This window comes from Prionailurus bengalensis, chromosome D3, assembly GCF_016509475.1.
Source record: "Prionailurus bengalensis isolate Pbe53 chromosome D3, Fcat_Pben_1.1_paternal_pri, whole genome shotgun sequence".
NCBI lineage: Eukaryota > Metazoa > Chordata > Mammalia > Carnivora > Felidae > Prionailurus > Prionailurus bengalensis.
This window is the reverse complement of record NC_057356.1, coordinates 77,370,128-77,388,841: the sequence shown is the minus strand read 5'-3', so window position 1 is coordinate 77,388,841 and position 18,714 is coordinate 77,370,128. Positions and strand designations below refer to the sequence as shown.

Sequence of the window (18,714 nt, the reverse complement as noted above, 5' to 3'; positions counted from 1 at the left end):
TCTGGTTGCAGACATTCTCCTCCTTGATGTCAATAGTTTTAAACTCACATGACTAGTACCTAATGGGGCTCCCTGGAATTTCTTTTTTGTTTCACTCTCCCTGCTTTAGATAACGCTATTACACCCCCTGCTTCCCAAGACGGTGGCGCATTTTCACAGCAGCAAGGAGAACAGCCCATTAGCCTTTCTGGGATGCTCTGAATTCATGGCAATGGCACCCATTCTCTGGATTGAGGGCAATATTAGCAAGGGGGCAAGCCAGGACTTCTCTGTGGTCTAAAAGAATGACTTTTCTTCCTTTTTCTTAATCAAAGGAACTAAAACAGGTCTTAAAACTCTACTTCTCTGCTATACAAGTTGAGGGTATTTACAAGAAGATGAAGCAGTTTAATACCTACGTCTTGATTAGAAAAAAGTATACAGCTGACCCTTGAACAACGTGGTTTAAACTGCGCGGGTCCACTTACGTGGGGATTTTTTTTACAGTACGGTGTTGCAGTGTATTTCCTCTTCCTTGTGATTTTAACATTTTCTTTTCTCTAGCTTTACTATAAGGACACATGTGACGTTCAGAACACGTGTTACTCAAAATCAAGTCTTTACATTATCGGCCAGGCTTCCGGTCAACCACGGGCTATCTATCAGGAGTTAAGTTTAGGGGGCACCAAAAGTTATACGTGGATTTTTGACCACGTGGAGGGTCCATGTCCCTAACCCCCCACGTTGTTCAAGGGTCAACCGTAATGAAATGCACTTAAATGGTTTCATGTGTCTTCTGACGTTTTACTTCCATCATCTGAAAAAGGAGAAGTATTTTCAGCACTGAGTTACTAAACAGCTAACTGCCCACAGTCTCTGGGGCAGACTCATTTGCTCAGAGAACTGCTACTTTTTAAAGATACGACCTTTCAATGGTCAAGTAACACAAGCAGGCTATAGGAAGACAAAGCTGAACAGGAGTCACACTCCATACGTGACGATTACTTGTCCTGTGCCCTCTCTGCCCCATCTGGGCACTGCCACCGGCGGCTGGCACCTGGGAGGAGGGGGCCGGGGCGCGTCCCGGCCCTACTGAGGACTCAGGTGTGCCCGGGCTTAGCGTCCTCCTCGCACCCACAAGGAGTCAGCTGAGTAACGAGGAAAACAACTCTGTGCGCTTCGATTCACGTTCTAAGGAGGAAAAACACCCTGGGAAAGATGAGAAAAGCTGGAGAAACAGGAGTAGATACACCGTGTCTTGTGCTTACGTTTCAAACAGACCAAAGCCGGCAGCTGCCTGCGACAGTGGGCCTGAAGTTCAAAACACCGCCGATTTAACAGCCCCCGTGCTGCACAAACGGTTCCTGCCTCGCGGACAGTTTTGTAGCCTTCGGCCTACAGCAGAATTACCCCCCCACCCCGCCCCAAAATAATACCAGTAATAACAAAGTACTCCAGTTGGTTTTCTGGCTTTCACTTTCATCCAGTTTCACGATGAGAATACGGACAAGGCGTTTCATTCGCCATCTCCCTTAACCTGGCAAGGACATGATGAAAGATCTCTAGCAGCAATGACTATACATATACTTTTGTTTCCAAAGCCAGTGGGTTGTGGTGGTTTTGTCCTCGCATCATTCTGCAACACTACAATCTCCTGGTAAGAGCTGACAGTTAAATGAGAAAGTTTACAGAAAGCCAGAGGGTCAGCACATGCAACCTACTGAGAGAATGATCACGGGAGAAAGGGTTGATCACGCTAAAATGCAAACTGGGACAGGACTAAGCCGGCCGGAAGTGAAATTAAGCGCTTAGGAGAACAGGACCAAGCAAGAGTCAGGAGTCTACAGCGAGTAATGTGTTGGGCAGGCGAGGGCACTGAGGTGGGCTCCACGGTTTCCAGAAGTGGCTGCCTGAAGCACAGCATGTCTAGGAACGAGGGCTGGCCGGGGCTGCTCAAGAAAATTTAATATACTCGGCATGTTGTGCTAACGATGCCCAGAAACTAAACTGAATCGGCAAGCCCTTGCAAATGCAGGTCACTGCACAAAAGTCACCTCTATCTGCTGGCCTGGCTAGAAGCCAAGAGTCCATTCTCATATAATTCTTACGGTCTCTGCCACCGTAGAACGCTTCTGTACCTTCGGTTATCAGTGTGACAAAGCGGAAAGAACGATGAGCCAGCTAGAACGCAATCTCGCCTTGAGTGCCCCTCCTGCCACTCACTGGGCATTTGCTTCCCCAACTGTAAAACGGAAGGGGTGACCACGGAACCTGTAACATTCTCGGATTCTAATGCTGGTGTCAATTCCACCGATGAAGAGGTTACTACGGTAAGCACTTCCGGTCTGCACTTGGCTCAATTCGGTCGCGGCTTCACGGGGAGGTGAAGCAGTGACATTCCAACACATTTGAGTATCAGTTATTAAAACTACAGCTGTCAGTTCTTAAATACTTCACGGAGAACAGGGAAGCTGCTCCACCCCTCCGCCTAACTCCCCCAAAGTAGGGATTCTTATCATCACACAGGTGGGAATAAACACCTCCAACCAGGCCAGACTTACTGCTGTTACAAGTCAAGGGCACACGGGGCTCCATTTTCACTGCACTGCTGGGTTGCACGTGGTGGGGCGAGGAAAGGATCCACCCAAGGTTCTCTGCCACCCTACCCTCTCCTTAAGCTGCTTGCTCCTCTGGGCGACGGGCAGGCACGGGCAGGGCAAGCCGGGCCAAGCGTGCCTGGGGTCCCCCTGCCGTCACGCGTCAGAGTGTGACGGGATTCTGTGACTTGGGTTCTGCCTTGGGGAACGTGGGGCCGTGGGCCTCGGGCTCAACCATACCTTCCAACCCAGCTCTTAGCAGAGACCTGCACCAGCGGGTGTGCTGGGCATGGGGCCGGTTCATCAAAAAGTGGCACTCTCGACTCTTGGGGGCAATCAGTACTTTTGTACAGGCTGACCGCAGAACATCCGCGGGAAGGGAGTAGTTGGGAGGGCAGAATTCAGCAAAGGCCACCGAAACCTTACTTCACCTCGATGCATTCTCTTAAAGGTTTCCAAGGCTAAACACGCACGTGCGGGAAGGCGCTGGGAGGACATCCGGCGCGTGCAGCCACGGCTGGGTTAACAGAAAGACCTTTTGCTTCCGGGACGACCCGTTCAAACAGCAACAGGGGTCAACATCTAAGTGGGGAGAAACGGAGAGATGAACGGGTGATGGTGGCTGCACGCAGCCAAGAAAAAGGCTGTTCCTAGGAGCAAGGCTGGGGCCTTCAGAGGCGGGGCTCCCCAGACGACAGACGGAAAAGACGAGAGTCACCACCTCATTCCTAACGGCTCTCGCAGGTCGGCTAAGGATGAGGATATGCGCTCTGGGCAGGGGAAATGTCTGAGATGCAAAGACTTCGGAGTGAAAGCCCGGGGGGTCAAATGGGTTGCTGTGCTCCCAGGACACCTAGTTCCAAAACTCGAACGAGAATCACAGGCTGGAAGCCTCAGGCTGAGCCTAACGACGGAATCTGTCCTTGAAGACGGAGCAGCGGCACAGGGTGTTTTCAGAGTGCACACAAGTACCTTTCCCTGTTCCTTCCACCAAGCACAACTCCTGGACATCATCTACGAAACAAACACGAAAAGACTCTTAAGAGGCCTCCAGCAGGCTGGCTAGGGATCTCGGGACCCTAGCAATGACACGGTGGGGAGTTCCCTGGGTTTCTTTTTGCCTCGTGTATCCCCAGTTTGGAGCTGAAGAAAGCGGCAACTCGGAAACACCAATAGGTAGAGACAAAACAGAAAGAAAGTCCCCAACAAAAGCCCGCTATTTCTGGCCAAAGCAGCAGGAAAGGGGCAGACTAACAACACAGAAAACTTTTAGACAGTTACTGCTCTCCTCCAGCCACGTACCGCAGGAAACACTGTGGCCCCACACCCACCATGCCAAGTGCAGGTACAGCCCAGACCTCCACCCTTTCACAGCTGGGTGTTGTCCCCACACCCTTGCCCAGATGGTGGCAGAGAGAGCCAGTAGGAAGTGGGGCTTCCACCCCTACCAGCCCAGATGGTTTAAAAAAAACAAAAAAAAACAAAAAACTCCAGGCCCAGATGGTTTCACTGAAGAATTCTACCAAATATACATATACATATACATATACATATATATATTTTTTTTAAATGAATACTAACTGTACAGTCTCTTCTAGGAAATAGAAAAGAATTCCTGTCAGTGCATTATTTAAAGCTAACATTAACCTGTCCAAAACCAACCAAAGAAAGTTAAAAGAAAAAAAAAAAACTACATGAATTCACCCATAAAACTCTAACACAAAGTATCAGCTGATAAAATTCACAATATATAAAAAGAACTACATAGCCTGACCAAGGGGAATTCATTCCAGGGATGCAAGGCTGGTTCAATACCTGAAAAGTCACCCAAAACATGGACTCCAATAAATGAGTTCAACGAAGTCATGAGGTACATGACAAACACAGAAAACTTAACTGCATTTCAACATATCGGCAATGAACACGCGAATGCTGAAAAGTACAATGCCATTTACAATTATTAGGAAGGAAAAGAGAGAGCAGAACGACACTCAGAGGACATGTATGACGAAAACCACAAAATGATAACAGAAATCAAAGATCTAAAAATAAACGGAGAGACATTCTGTATTCATGAACTATAAGACTCAACCACAATAAAGATATCAATTCTCCCCAAACTGATATACAGGTTTAATGTAATTCCTATCAAAATCCCAACAAGATTCTTTATAGATATGGACACGGCTATTCTAAAATTTATATGGCAAGACAGAACTAGAATAGCTAAAAAAGTGTGAGTGTCAACTATCCTTTTATTAAAAAAAAAAAAAAAAAACTATTTTGAGGGAAAAAAAAAGAATAAAAACTGGAGGTATCTGTGTTTCAAGACCAAGACTGGATTTCAAGACACTTTACAGTCACTACAATCAAGACTGCGGTGTTGGTGGAGGGACAGACATGTTAATCAACGGAACAGAACCCAGAAATAACCACACACCAATATGCCCAACGGAGGCACGCCTGGCTGGCTCAGTCGGTAGAGTGTACAACTCTTGATCTTGGGGGTGGGAGTTCGAGCCCCACGCTGTTAAGTATAGAGCTTACTTTAGAAAAAAAAAAAACGCCCAACTGATATCTGAGGAAGGTGCCAAGGCAACTGAACAGAGGAAAGACAGCCTTCTGGACAAAGAGTATTAGGGAAAGAAGACGTGCATGGGGAAAACAGACGGCAGCAGAGAACTCAGTGTAAGTCTCATACCTTATACAAAAACGAACCCAAGTGGATCGTGGTCTTACACGTGAAACCTAAAACCAGACAACATTCCGGGAAAAAACACAGGAAAAAATTTTTCAGAATCTAGAGCAAACAACAGACTCAACGCCAAAAGCACAAGCTCTAAGAGGGAAAACTGCGCTGGACGCCCTCAAAGCTGAAACCTTCTGCTCTGCCGAAGATCTGCTTAAAGATGCAAAGGCTCAAGTGTACTTCCGTAAAACCTTCTTAAAAGATGGACAGACAAGCCACAACTGGGAGGAAGGGCTTGCAACCACATACCCGACAAAGGACTAGTATCCAAAATACAACAAGAAGTCTTAAAACTCAACAGTTAAAACACACGCGCTCAACCTAATTAGAAAACAGGCAAAAGTGACATTTCACCAAAAAGGATATACAGAGGGCACATAAACACATGAAAAGTACGTTCTAGGAGCGCCTGGGTGGCTCAGTCGGTTAAGCGTCCGACTTTGGCTCAGGTCATGATCTCACGGTCCGTGAGTTTGAGCCCCGCATCAGGCTCTGTGCTGATGGCTCGGAGCCTGGAGCCTGCTTCGGGTTGTGTGTCTCCCTCTCTCTCTCTGCCCCTCCCTGGCTCGTGCTCTGTCTCTCTCTCATTCGTAAATAAATAAACATAAAAAAAATTTTTTTTTAAAGCTGGTGAGGATGCAGAGAAACTGGACCACTCATGCACTGTCCGAGGAATAAGAAACGGTTCAGCCATTCTGGAAGAGTTTCTTAAAAACATACATGTGCAACCAGCATACGACCCACCAATTGTCTACCCGGGCTTTTATCCCAGCAAACTCAAACTTAGGTCCACACAAAAACCTGTGCACAAGTGTTTATAGCAGCTGTATTCAAAATTCACCCCACGCTGGAAACAATGCAGACATCCTGAGAAGACTGAAAGGTGTACACCCTGCAGTCCAACCTTGGATGGACTACTACTCAGTGGTTTGAAAGAACAAACTACTGGTCCACGCTAGAACCTGGATGCATCTCCAGGGAAGGAGCCGGTCCCCAAAGGTTACATATGGTGTGGCTTCATTTATAAAGCATTCCTGAAATAACACCACCTGTAAAGATGGAGAAGAGATTAGTGGTTGCTGGGGGTTAAGCAGCAGGTAGGGGTGGCTCTAAAAAGGCAGTATGGGGGCGCCTGGGTGGCTCAGTCGGTTGAGCGTCCGACTTCGGCTCAGCTCACGATCTCACGGTCCGTGAGTTCGAGCCCCGCGTCGGGCTCTGGGCGGATGGCTCAGAGCCTGGAGCCTGCTTCCGATTCTGTGTCTCCCTCTCTCTCTGACCCTCCCCCGTTCACGCTCTGTCTCTGTCTCAAAAATAAATAAACGTTAAAAAAAAAAAATTAAAAAAAAAAAAAGCAGTATGAAAGTTCCCAGTAGTTATGGAAATATTCTATAGATTCACTGCAGTGATGTCTATATCCTGTTCTACAGGTTTGCAGAGTACTACTGGGGGAGAGTAAATAAGGGATACACAAGATCTCCGTATTGTTTTACATGAATCTAAAATCATCCCAAAATAAGAAGTTTAACTTTATGGTGCCTGGGTGGCTCAGTTGGTTAAGCGTTCAACTTCCTCTCAGGTCACGATCTCATGGAGCATGAATCTGAGCCCCACATCAGGCTCTCTGCTGTCAGCACAGAGCCTGCTTTGGATCCTCTGTCCCCCTCTCTCCACCCCTCTCCTGCTGGTTCATTCTCTCTCTCTCTCTCTCTCTCTCTCTCTCTCTCTCCCTCTCCCTCTCCCTCTCTCCCTCTGTCGAAATAAACAAATCAACTTAAAAAGAAAAAGTCTGGGGCGCCCGGGTGGCTCAGTCAGTTAAGCATCCGACTTCAGCTCAGGTCATAATCTCACAGCTTGCGAGTTCAGGCCCCGCGTTGGGCTCTGTGATGACAGCCCGGAGCCTGGAGCCTGCTCCAGATTCTGTGTCTCCCCCTCTCTCTGACGTTAAAAAAAGTTAAAAAAAAAAAAAAGTTTAATTAAGAAAATTCAGTGATTTGAGAAAGAAGACCAGAACGTCAGCACAGAACACTGGAGCAGTAATCAGGTAAAACTTTGACATGATTATGGTAATTGTAAGTAGAGGTGGGGCGGGGGGGGGGGGGGGGGGGGGGGGGGGGGGGTGGGGAGGGAAGGCAGGGAGGACGGCAGGAAGGACATTCCCGCTGCTCGTGAAGTAGTACACCTGTCTCTAGGCCTGGTCAAGTCAAAAGCTGGCAGGCGATGAATGAGGAGTCGTGGACCTGTTAGTCCTGCGAGAGCCCACAGTCGCGCCCTTGAACCTTCAAAATCAACAGCGGCAGTAGGGTCAGTGCAGGAGTCGGCTGTGGACGGTTCCCTAACTAAGACTGCTGTGCAGGCGGGGGGAACCCTGCCCGGGGAAGGGCTCGGGAAAGCCAGAAGAGAAAGCCGGCAGCTTGCAGGCACGGGACTAACCTTCCGCTGGATTCCCATTCCAGAAGGAAGAGCCGGGGTGGGAGCCACAGGGGGGTCCCTACTCGGGGGAGGCAGTCCACTCTCTCAGTTCACGGGTGGATCACCAAGAACGTGGAGGTCAGAAGAGAAGAGGAAAGTACACGTTTTAAATACCTGGCCGCGGCAGGCAAGAGGGGAAAGACGGGGTTCGGGAGAGAGACTGGTACTTGAGGTGCCATTAGCTCAGCTTCCACATTTTGTTAGAAGACGAGTGTTAAGTGCCCTTCTCAGGGAGGGGCCGGTTCACACAGCCAGACTGGTTTTTCCCAACGGAAGTCCACAAACTGTGAACTGGCCAAGAGTCTCGTGAACGGCAAAGCGGAGAAGACACAACGAAGAACCTTCCCTCTTCTCTCTCCTGTTCTTCCCATCTGCGCCCCCAGCTCTCCCACCAGGGTCACCTGATCCCGCACCGGGTGACAGCAATGGGTGAGGACCCCTCCTGGCTCCCGCTGCATTTGAGGCCAGCACAGCAACAGCCATATGGATCTTACCAACGTCCCGGACTATGGAACAGACTCGGGGTGGGCTTAATTAAACCGAGCGCTGACGAAGCGGCAACGTTCCCACAGACCACCGCGCAGGCTGAGCCGCCGAGCGAGAGACAAGGCTGGCCGCCTGGGTCTGCGGGAGAACCCTCCTCTGGCCTAGTCGGAGAAGAATGGCGATGAAGAAGGGGGGCCTTCTGGGCAAGGACTCCAGTAAGAGAAGGGGAGATGGGGAACAGGAGGAGGAGACCATGGGACACGTTTATGTTGCCAACCAGTCACGCCTGGATGCGCAGGCAGCCGAGGCTTCCGAGTCTAAATATGAGCTGAGTGGACACTTAGCCAGGCAGAGGTGGGGAAAGAAAAGACAACAGGGGGCGGTAGGGGGGGGAGCGGAATAAGGGGAACGTTCAGCTCAGTGCATATTTGGCCCTAGAGTTAGCTATTCTGCCATGACTCATTCCGAAGTATTCCAGGTGAAACACGTGAGCTGCTCTATACACTTGTCCCAGCAAAACGCAGAAGTCGAGGCAAAGCGACCACAGACACACACACACACACACACACACACACACACACACACACACACGATGTAAATCTCCTTCTCCGAGGGAAATCTCCACCCCAGTTTGACGCTAGTTTGGCTGGTGAGCCTCAACAGTCAACGGAGAAGAAAAACTAGGGGAATACACGGAAGAAGGGAAAGTCCTTTCTCTGAGCCCACGGCCTTTCCCCTTCCGAGAAAACAAAGGTTCCCCAAGAGAACAGACTACGGGAGGGCAGCTCCAAATGCCAGATCCTGACCAGCACGCACGGGTGAGGCGAGACGTGAGGAGAACCCTGTGAAGCCAGGACTCACCCTGCCACCCCACGGAGAGTACCAGCGGACGTAGAAACAAGGCAAGAGAACAAACAGAATGAAAGAAATGGGCTTGTTTGTTTTTTTTAACTCTATCCTTTTAAGACTCGAAGAAATAGGACCCTTCTGATGAAGCAGTGACGAGGTCAGAGGGCACCCAGAAAGACCCCAGGTGCTGTCACAAGGACACAGTAGAAGAGCTATGTCAGCCGCCGCCTGCCCGAACTAGTCGGCCGCTCTGCGGAGCGCTCCACTGTCTGGGCCGAGGACACGTAACGTCCAATGCTGCAAGGATGCTCTCAAAACTCTCTACCATTTCCACCTCCACTAAACTGCAAATCCACAGAACAAAAAATTATTGAGGTATTCTTGATCTTTTGTTCCCCAGGCTCAAATCCTACAAAGAACTCAGCAGCGGCCCTTGAGGAAACTGATCGCGGTGGCTCTAAGAGACCTCTGGAGCACAACATCAACCTCAGGCGACAAGACAGCGGCAAATAAAGGAAAGCGGATCGCCACTGGGTCTTCACAAACAGAAGTTCGAGCCAGTAGTGGCTCAAACTAGCACCCGCTTCCAATTTCATGAGCTTCCTCGTTTGGGCAATAAACCATACAGTCTCTCTAGCCTGAATTTGGTTCATTCAACACGTTCAGTTAGTTCCAAATGGTAAGTATCACGTATCTGTAAAACGCACTGATCGATCCATCGGCCAAATGGTGGCTCGTGGACAGAAGACGATGATAGGAGATAAAAGGGCTCACTGACGTCCACTGTGACCTGCATGTCACCAACATCAACCTACACCTCAGCGCCCAAAAAGATAACAAATAAATAAAAATAAAAACGAAAAGCTATGAGGAAACGCAAAGGCATTCTGTTCAAGCGGAGATGGTTTTCCACTTGCAGGTTAAATTCATCATACTGGGGACTATTACTGAACGTACTTCTGGACCAACGTCTCTCGTAAGCAGGCACACCACGTTAAGTGGGTACCGGTAAGTCTGTTTAACTGTAAAAGGCAGTAATTGTAAGTAACAGGAATTTTTTTTAATCCCCAAACTGCCATTAATAACCAGGAACGCTGGTGATGTAACCTGATTTGAACACCCGATACCAAGGCAGGATACTACAACTGGCCCCATCTCAGACCTCCCACACATACACCGGTGACCCAACAATTAAGAACGCGTTTATCCCACATCTAAGGCGCCATAGCTCAACTAGTACAGAGAGTTTCTGTCAAAAAAGACCTCGTCTTCCAAAGACGTTGTTTGTAAAATGAGACTCGTTATTTCAACGTTGTTCAAGCCTCCGAAGACAATCTTTCCCTCGTGCGCTCGCGCACGCACACGCGCACACACACACACACACACGTGCACTCCCATTTATAATTGAGTTCCCACCCCTAAAATCATGGGCATCGTCTAGAGCACTCATGTCTACAGATCTGTCACCGAAACACCAAAACGTAAGGGATACTCTACTTGTCCACTCGTATCTGCAGCCTGCTGGAAGTGTGTGGCCAGCGACGTCTCGTCCTGGAAAACTTCGTTACACTCCAAACATTTCAGACTATGCCTGCAGAGCTTGGATGGGTCTTCGTCTAGAGGCATAGCTGGAATGATGGGTGTGCTGGAGGGAGCGGATATGACTGTCCCGGTGATGCCAGCCTGAATCTTCGTTACAGTGTGTGTGCCGGCTCCCGCGGAGCCTGGAAGAGCAGAGGACGAAGCGGAAGTATTGCTCGACGGAGAGACGATCATCTGATCGGCTGGGACTGGCTTTAAAATCAAGTGGGAGCACTGCATCACAACCCCCTTTTCCTTGTGCCCGCGGGCGTGGGAAAGGAGACTGCACTTGTTGTAAAAAACGAGGTTCTTTGTACAGTGGTTACACGTCACTTCGATGCGCACGCTGCGTCGGTCGTAGTGCTGGGTCAGACTCTTCTCCAGGGCAAAGGAGTCGCCACACTCCAAGCACTTGTACCCGCGGGTCGGTAACGTGATGCCTGCGTTGGCAGGAGGACTGAGGTTGGGGATGTAAACTGGGACCGGGTTGACGCTGCTCAGCACCTTGTTGAAAGCTTCCACCACGGAACTCTGCAAGGAGGACACCACCTGGACCCGAGACACCTTTTTGGGTGGTTGCGAGGCTGCTGCATTGATTATTGCCTGCTTTATTTGCTGCTGAGGTTTGGTTAGCACTTGGCGGAGCTCGGAGGTGGCCTGGGCGCCCTGAGGCAGAAGGTTAAGGTTGGCGAGGTGCACAGTCTTTGGCACGAGTTTGGCGTTGGCCAGGCTGGATGCCGGCACCACAACGGTTTGCTGCTGGATGGCATTGGCGGCTTTGATGATGGCGCTGCTGGCGCTCTGAACAGAGGCAGCAGATATGACCGTGGCTTTGACCGTCGTGTTGTTAGCGAGCTTCAAATTAATGACTTGGGATCCCGCCGTCTTCACGGCGGACACTGGGAGGAAGGCGGTTGCCACGGGCTTGATGGTGACCTGTTTGGGGGTCAGCTCCGCAGGGGCGACTGCGTTGGTGACCACCGCCGACTGCAGAGGCGCCCTGGGCGGGGAGGAGAGGACGGCAGCCGAAGCCGGAGAGGACAGGAGAGACGTCACAGACGCCATCACGGGCCCCGCCTGCTCGGAAGGCTTTTTTCCAGAGTCGAGATCGACCTCTGGCAACACCCTCGTCACTGTTCTCTTTATTTCCCCAGAAGACGTCTTAATGGTTTTTATGCGGACTTTGGGGATTGCTGGTGTCGACCCCGCGGGAGAGGATGGAGACCCCTTGCTGCTGTTCTCACTGGAGATGCTCCTGGGGCTATCGGGCTGCTTCAGGGACACTTTCTTTGTCCCGTCGATGAGGCTCTGGGATTCAGGAGACTTCTCCATGGCTCTGGGACTATCGTTTGCTTCTTTAGGTAACGGAGAGGCCCCCTGTGATTCGGTCACCGGTTCCTTGCAGGAGTCGGAAGCAGCCTTTTTAGCACTAAGTGCTGCTATTGCAGCTATACACGAGGACAGCTTGGACGATGGCTTTGACCTCGACAGCGCGACGCTGCCGAGGCTGGGTTCACTCTTCTCCGAGCTCAGCTTCCCGTCGTGGGCCCGGTTTTCAAGCACCTTTTCAGAGTTTTCCTTCAGCTTATCCTCTGCTTTTCTGGCTTTGAAAGGTTCGTAAACACTCAGATTTATGGAATTTGTTTCTGTCTCTCTCTTAACGACTCTGTTTTTATCTACATTGCCTGAAGGAGAGATTCCAGTTTTGCTCAAACCGTCCCCTCCGAGCGCCTTTGGCTTGTCATAGTCCTGCTGGGCGGCCGACCCCGGCAACACGTTCGCCCGAAAACCGGAACGCACGTCCTCTTTGTCCGGTGGGTCGTCCACTTCGATCTTCTCGTCGTCGTCAAACTCTTCAGCGCTTGAGATGGGGCTAAACTGGCTGAACGTGGAGTCTTTTAAAGTCACCTCCGAGGCAGGCGCATCTCCTTTCAAGGACTTCGATCCATCTTTGCCGTAACTGTCGAGAGAGGACGCGGTGAGAAACCCGTTGTGCAAGCCGTTGCCAGTGGGATTGTGGCCGTCCTTCTCGGCGCCCTCGGAGGAATCGATGTTCCGAACGTTCTTCACGATGACGCTGACGCCCACGTCCGAAGACGACGGTGTGTGGGAGTCCTCGTCGCCATGGGCGTTCTGCTTGATGTGGCTTTCCTGGTCCTCGTGTACAGACTCGATAGCTGCTTTCGGATCGACCATGTCTGGGATGTCAAATGCTGCCAGGAGGTCATCAAAGTCTGGGGTCTTCATATCCCCCATGGTCATGAATTTGATCAGATGTTCTGTTAAGCGAACAGAAACAATTCCATCAGCAAGGAAAACTTGGTAACGATGGGATAAACATCCCTATAGGATTTACACAAACACAGTGACGATGACCGGGAGAGAGCAAGTTGATAACTACCCTTCTTACAGCGAGGGGACTCTGAGCGAACAAACGTCCAGAGAACGTGGGTAAAGCCTGGGTACTCACAGCTTCAAACTGATTTCTCCAGAATGCCACACAGCATTCCCAGCATGGCACCTCTCTAACAAGAAGGAACCAGGACGGCACAAAGAGTAGGTTTCGACGTAACACCCAGAAAACTTGCCATGCATCACTGGACTCATCACACTGTCTTCACAAAAAGCTATTCCCGAACCTATTTCGATCTCAACACCATTCGATTCTCCTGGCAAAATCAGCACGATTATAGTCACCACCACGTCTGGCCTCTTACATCAAAAGGAATATATGACAATCAAAAAAAAAAAAAAAAAAAAAACCAAAAAACCAATTACAGATCTCGACCCGCCCACGGAACAACGGAGCATCCCAACCCATCACATAATGTCTACTGCTAATAAAGTTCCACCTGAGATTTAAAAAAAAAAAAAAAAAAAAAAATCCTAAGGAGCTTATTCCATCCGTTTTTATTGAACCCTACTTTCCTCTACGATGTTAGGGAAAAAAATACTCTCCTGGCAGAAAAGTATAACGTCCCTTCTTTTTCCCTCTCTGCTTCACTGCTTTTAGTGGTTAAGGTAACACACAGCCATTTCCTGATTGCCACTCATCCAGCACAGTGGTCCACGTGGCTGTGGCGGCTGAGGATGACCCTGCCATGACATTGTTCTCAGCGTGGAGCAACATGGACCCCAGGGTGTGGCAGAGCCTGGGAGAAGGGAGGCCTTCTCCTCTGCACTGGGGCTAGATGGGGGCGGAGAACGTTCTGTGAATGTCAGCAACGCCCTGGGCAGTAGGAGGACACAGTTTTAGGGAAATGGACAGTCACGGCCATTACTACGGATGAAGGATCGATTACAAACACGTGAAATGCTTGGGGTCTTTAAAGGGCACCCTTTGCCCACCTGCAGAGGACACGTAATCAGATGTAACTCCACTGTGAGAGAGCTCTCTCTCCTGCCTGAACCCCAGAGCACTCCACCTGTTTCCAGTATTTTCTGGTATGCAGCACGGCATACATTTGTCTCTTCGTTCCTACTAGCCTGTCAGCTGACTGAAGATGGCAATGTCTCACTCACTGTGACACCATAAAGGCTACGTGACTACCACGCCACAAAGTCAGGCACGAGCACACTGGATTTCTAACCGGAAGCCGGGCCTAGACCCAGCCCCCGTCACTCACTAGCTCTGGGCTCCTCAGGAAGGAAGGGAATCTCTAAGGGCCTATTCCCTCTCCCTGCAGTGGATGGAGGCAAGCAACCAGGAAGAGAGGAAAAATAGGAAACAAAAGGGAAGGGGGCCATAGCTAATTTTAGGCAACATTCCATGGAAGAATCAGCCTGATTTATAGATACATATTCCTAGACTCTTTCCTTTTCTTTTTTTTTTTTAAACTTTCTTTTTTATTTTTTAAAATTTACATCCAAGTTCGCATATAGTGCACCAATGATCTCAGGAGTAGATTCCTTAGTGCCCTTTCCCCATTTAGCCCATCCCTCCTCCCACACCCCTCCAGCAACCCTCTGTTTGTTCTCCATATTGAAGAGTCTCTTATGTTTTTGTCCCCCTCCCTGTTTTTGTATTATTTTTGCTTCCCTTCCCTTATGTTCATCTGTTTTGTGTCTTAAAGTCCTCATATGAATGAAGTCAGAGGAAATTTGTCTTTCTCTGACTAATTTCGCTTAGCATAATACCCTCCAGTTCCATCCACATAGTTGCAAATGGCAAGATTTCATTCTTTTTGATTGCCGAGTAATACTCCATTGTGTGTGTGTGTGTGTCTGTGTGTGTGTGTCTGTGTCTGTGTGTCTGTGTCTGTGTGTATACACACCACATCTTTATCCATTCATCCATTGATGGACATTTGGGCTCTTTCCATACTTTGGCTATTGTTGATAGGGCTGCTATAAACATGGGGGTGCACGTGTCCCTTCGAAACAGCACACCTGTATCCCTTGGATAAATGCCTAGTAGTGAGATTGCTGGGTCATAGGGTAGTTCTATTTTTAGTTTTCTGAGGAACCTCCATACTGTTTTCCAGAGTTAGACTCTTTCCTTTTCAATACTTAACGGCTGTTCCTCATGAAAATCTGCTTTAAATCACTGAGAGATTGTCTTGCACATTTTACTAAAGTATTTAATGACTTTTTTTGGGTGGGGTGTATAATCTGTAAAAGATCGTGCATTCCTAGCAAAAATAACTATACCGGGGTCAAGGTAGAATTTCTACTGAGGTGACAATATGCATCCCCGTGAAAATTCACATAAACCACAAATCCATCAGCAGTACTAAGACATCCCCCTCAGCTTGGTCACTCAGTGTGGGACACATCCAAACCCTTCTAATAATCTGGATGGGAAAAACTACTATTAAAGATGAAATCCGGGGCACCTGGGTGGCTCAGTCGGTTAAGCGCTCAACTTCGGCAGCCTGGAGCCTGCTTCGGATTCTGTGTGTCCCTCACTCTCTGCCCCTCCCCCACTCACGCTCAGTCTCTCTCTCTCTCAAAAATAAAAATAAAAATACTTAAAAAAAGAAAAAAAAGATGAAGTCGGGTGATGGGTATTAAGTAGGGTACTTGTCGTGATGAGCTCTGGATGTTGAATGGAAGTGATGAATCACTGAATTCTCCTCCTGAGACCGACATTACACTGTATTTTAACTCACTAGAATTTAAATAAAAATTCGAAGAAAAAAAAAAGAAAAAAAATCATACAGATGAAATCGAAACGCAGGTTCGACAGGGATGAGCTAAAGAACAACTCACCTTGCGTTCACATGTCTCAGACCAGAACTAAGAATGTCACCGCACTTTCCCTAGATGGTCGGCTTAGCCCAGAGGAAACACCCCGGGGCCAGCACTGTCTCAGACAGGTGCCTGTGGGACCAGACAGGAAACAGTGTATCCCCAGCATCAAACTAGAGCCCAGATAAAAGGTGCGGAGGGAAGAAAACATCAACAGTTCTAGGCTAATATCGTTGTGAAAATATCCATGACGAGGCACGTCTGTGATTACGGTCTTCCTTTTAGAATGAAATTGAACATTTAAACTGCAAAATACAGGAAACGCAAACTCCATCTGCCAGATAATACCCACGAAAGAGTCCACCCACTTAGGAATAATCCCTGAATGTCACTACTGTTATTTTTAAGCAGCAAACTACAGTCACAAATGAAAACTCACCATCAAATCACCATTAGCAAAGCATCCGTCCCCGTGGTCGAACTTCACCAACCATGCTGATCAACGTTTATAGATTGAGGTTCTTAAAGAACTCAAGACACAGAATCATGAACTCCCACCCAACTCCCACTGGAGGTGAAACGGTCTGAAAACTGTTTTGTTTTTTAATTTTTTTAATGTTTATTTATTTTTGAGAGAGAGAAAGAGCACAAGCAGGGGAGAAGCAGAGAGAGAGGGAGACACAGGGTCTGAAGCAGGCTCCAGGTTCCGAGCTGTCAGCACAGAGCCCGACGCAGGGCTCGAACCCACGGACCACGAGATCATGAGCTGAGCCGAAGTCGGACGCTTCACCGACTGAGCCACCCAGGAAACCCCTGAAAACTTTTTTTTTAAGTCACCATTTATCCAAAGCTTGGACCCAGGCTCTAGACGTGCCTGGTGGTGACGAGGCTCTGCCTCGGTCTCCCCATCCCTTTTTCATGGTGACGCGGGCTTTATGACACGTGCCCTCCTCCTGTAATTTGGGTAAACAAAACACATCATCCAGTTCCGCATCTTTCGTCCCAGAGGGCAGTCGGCTCAGGAACAAAAAGAACGCAAGAGGCCATTCAAATGCCCACGGGTGATGGGCCCGGGACACGCAATCCCAAGAAAGGATAAAAGGTCCTGCGTGAAACAAAGCTTGTTGAACAAACGACAGCCGCGGGCTGCAATGTAACTGGCAGGTACCCAGGAATCCTTGGAAGCTTAGTAAACGGATCTCACCCTCTTCCTCTCCAGTTTACATGACAGGGACCTGCCATTCGGGCTGGAGGATGGTGCCCACCACGCTGCCCGTATCTTTTCCTATCCGCCCAACTAAAGCAGAGTTCAGGTTTGGAAAACCCCAGAGAGGAACCCCGGGGTGGGGGAGAAGACATTCCTGACACAGGAGCCACTCGTTCTCTGCGGTAACGTGCCCCCCACACCCTGCTCTCCTGTCCACCTGTGTCGCTTCAGTTTGACACTTTCTCTTGCGGGAAGAGGGTGAACTTGAGGGTGAAACGACGGGACATTTCGAGGAGGTAAGAGGGAATTAGCAGTGGTTCTGAAAACCAGGAGTCGGCCCCCCTAGTTCACCTGAAGGATGTGAAGGTTGAGGACCCAGGACAGGCAGGACGGCGTGAGGGCAGGGCCCCACAGGAGCAGCCGTGCTGCCAGAAACCTAAGCTCACCCGGCGGTGGCCTCACCTCTGCGGGCTTGCAGAGTCGTGTTCAGGCCTCACCTCTGCGGGCTTGTAGAATCATGTAATGAATCCCGCTCTCTGTAACTTCACACTTCTTCTATGGTTTACAGAAATGTTTTCCAGCCCCACAATCACGCGGGCCTCTTAGCCGTTCCCTTCCCGCATTCAGGAAGGCCAGAGCAAATTTTCCGCTTGGAGGGGAAGAAGATGTTTCACTCCCTCTTCACTTCCCAGTTACACCAGGGACAAAGAGTGAGGTTTACATTTGAACGTGTTCACCATTTTTCACCCCAATTCCTAGGTACCACTGTTTTGAAAATGTTACAAAAGTAAATTTCAGACTTCTCTTTTAAAAGGAAATAGGGGCACCTGGGTGGCTCACTGGGTTAGCATCCGACTCTTCATTTGGGCTCAGGTTATGATCTCACAGTCGTCAGATCGAGCCCCAGGCTGGGTTCTGCGCAGGCAGCACAGGGTCTTGGGATTCTCTCTCTCCCCTCTGCCCCTCCCTAGCTCGCTCTTTCTCTCTCTCTCTAAATAGGTGATCTTTTATAAAAGAAAGGTAATAGAGAAAGGACTGACTTTAGCTTCTCCTTCCCTGCACAGCTTGATTATCAGACGGAATTAGCTTTACTGTAACAATGCCTTTCATGTCATTTGTACTCTATAAAACATACCTTCCTTCAAAGGCACTAACAGTCTTTTAATTTAAACCTAAACCCCATATAAATAACCTATAATTCACTAACAGCATTTGCGCTTAATGTAGAATGCCCTTTCACCCAAAGACAGTGAAAGTATCTGCAGGGAGAATGCGAGGCCTGTTTACAAAAAAGGAAATTGAAAGAACTCGGGTCTGTCACATGATCACTTGATTCTCTCCTATGACACAGACCAAACATTTCCTTTGTTACCAAAGCCCTAAAATTATAGAAAGCTAGTTCGTCTTTGTTGGCAAAAGTCCAAAGTTACCAAGTCAAAAGAAAGATTTAAGAAAACCTTTTTCACCCCTTCATTATACTTCTTACACTTTCCGATAAAAGACACTTCTTCGTGGAGCAGTTTCCCAGTTTTAAACTAGAGAATGGCAGCGTAAAAGGCCCAGGTGTCACCTTGCCAGTGAACACTAACTTCAGATAATCCCCAGAG

The 18,714-nt window shown here is 49.0% G+C and overlaps 1 protein-coding gene across 8 annotated transcripts in view; it reads right to left on the bottom strand.

Moving 5' to 3' along the window:
* The window catches only part of ZNF532 (zinc finger protein 532), a 110,482-nt gene that overhangs the window by 49,507 nt on the left and 42,261 nt on the right, over nt 1-18,714 (bottom strand). For all 8 annotated transcript variants that reach the window (XM_043558991.1, XM_043558992.1, XM_043558996.1 and 5 more), the window contains one exon: nt 10,627-12,989. In XM_043558991.1, the coding sequence (XP_043414926.1) occupies nt 10,627-12,972 (2,346 nt within the window). In that variant the 5' untranslated portion in view covers nt 12,973-12,989. The remainder of the gene's footprint in view (nt 1-10,626; nt 12,990-18,714) is intronic.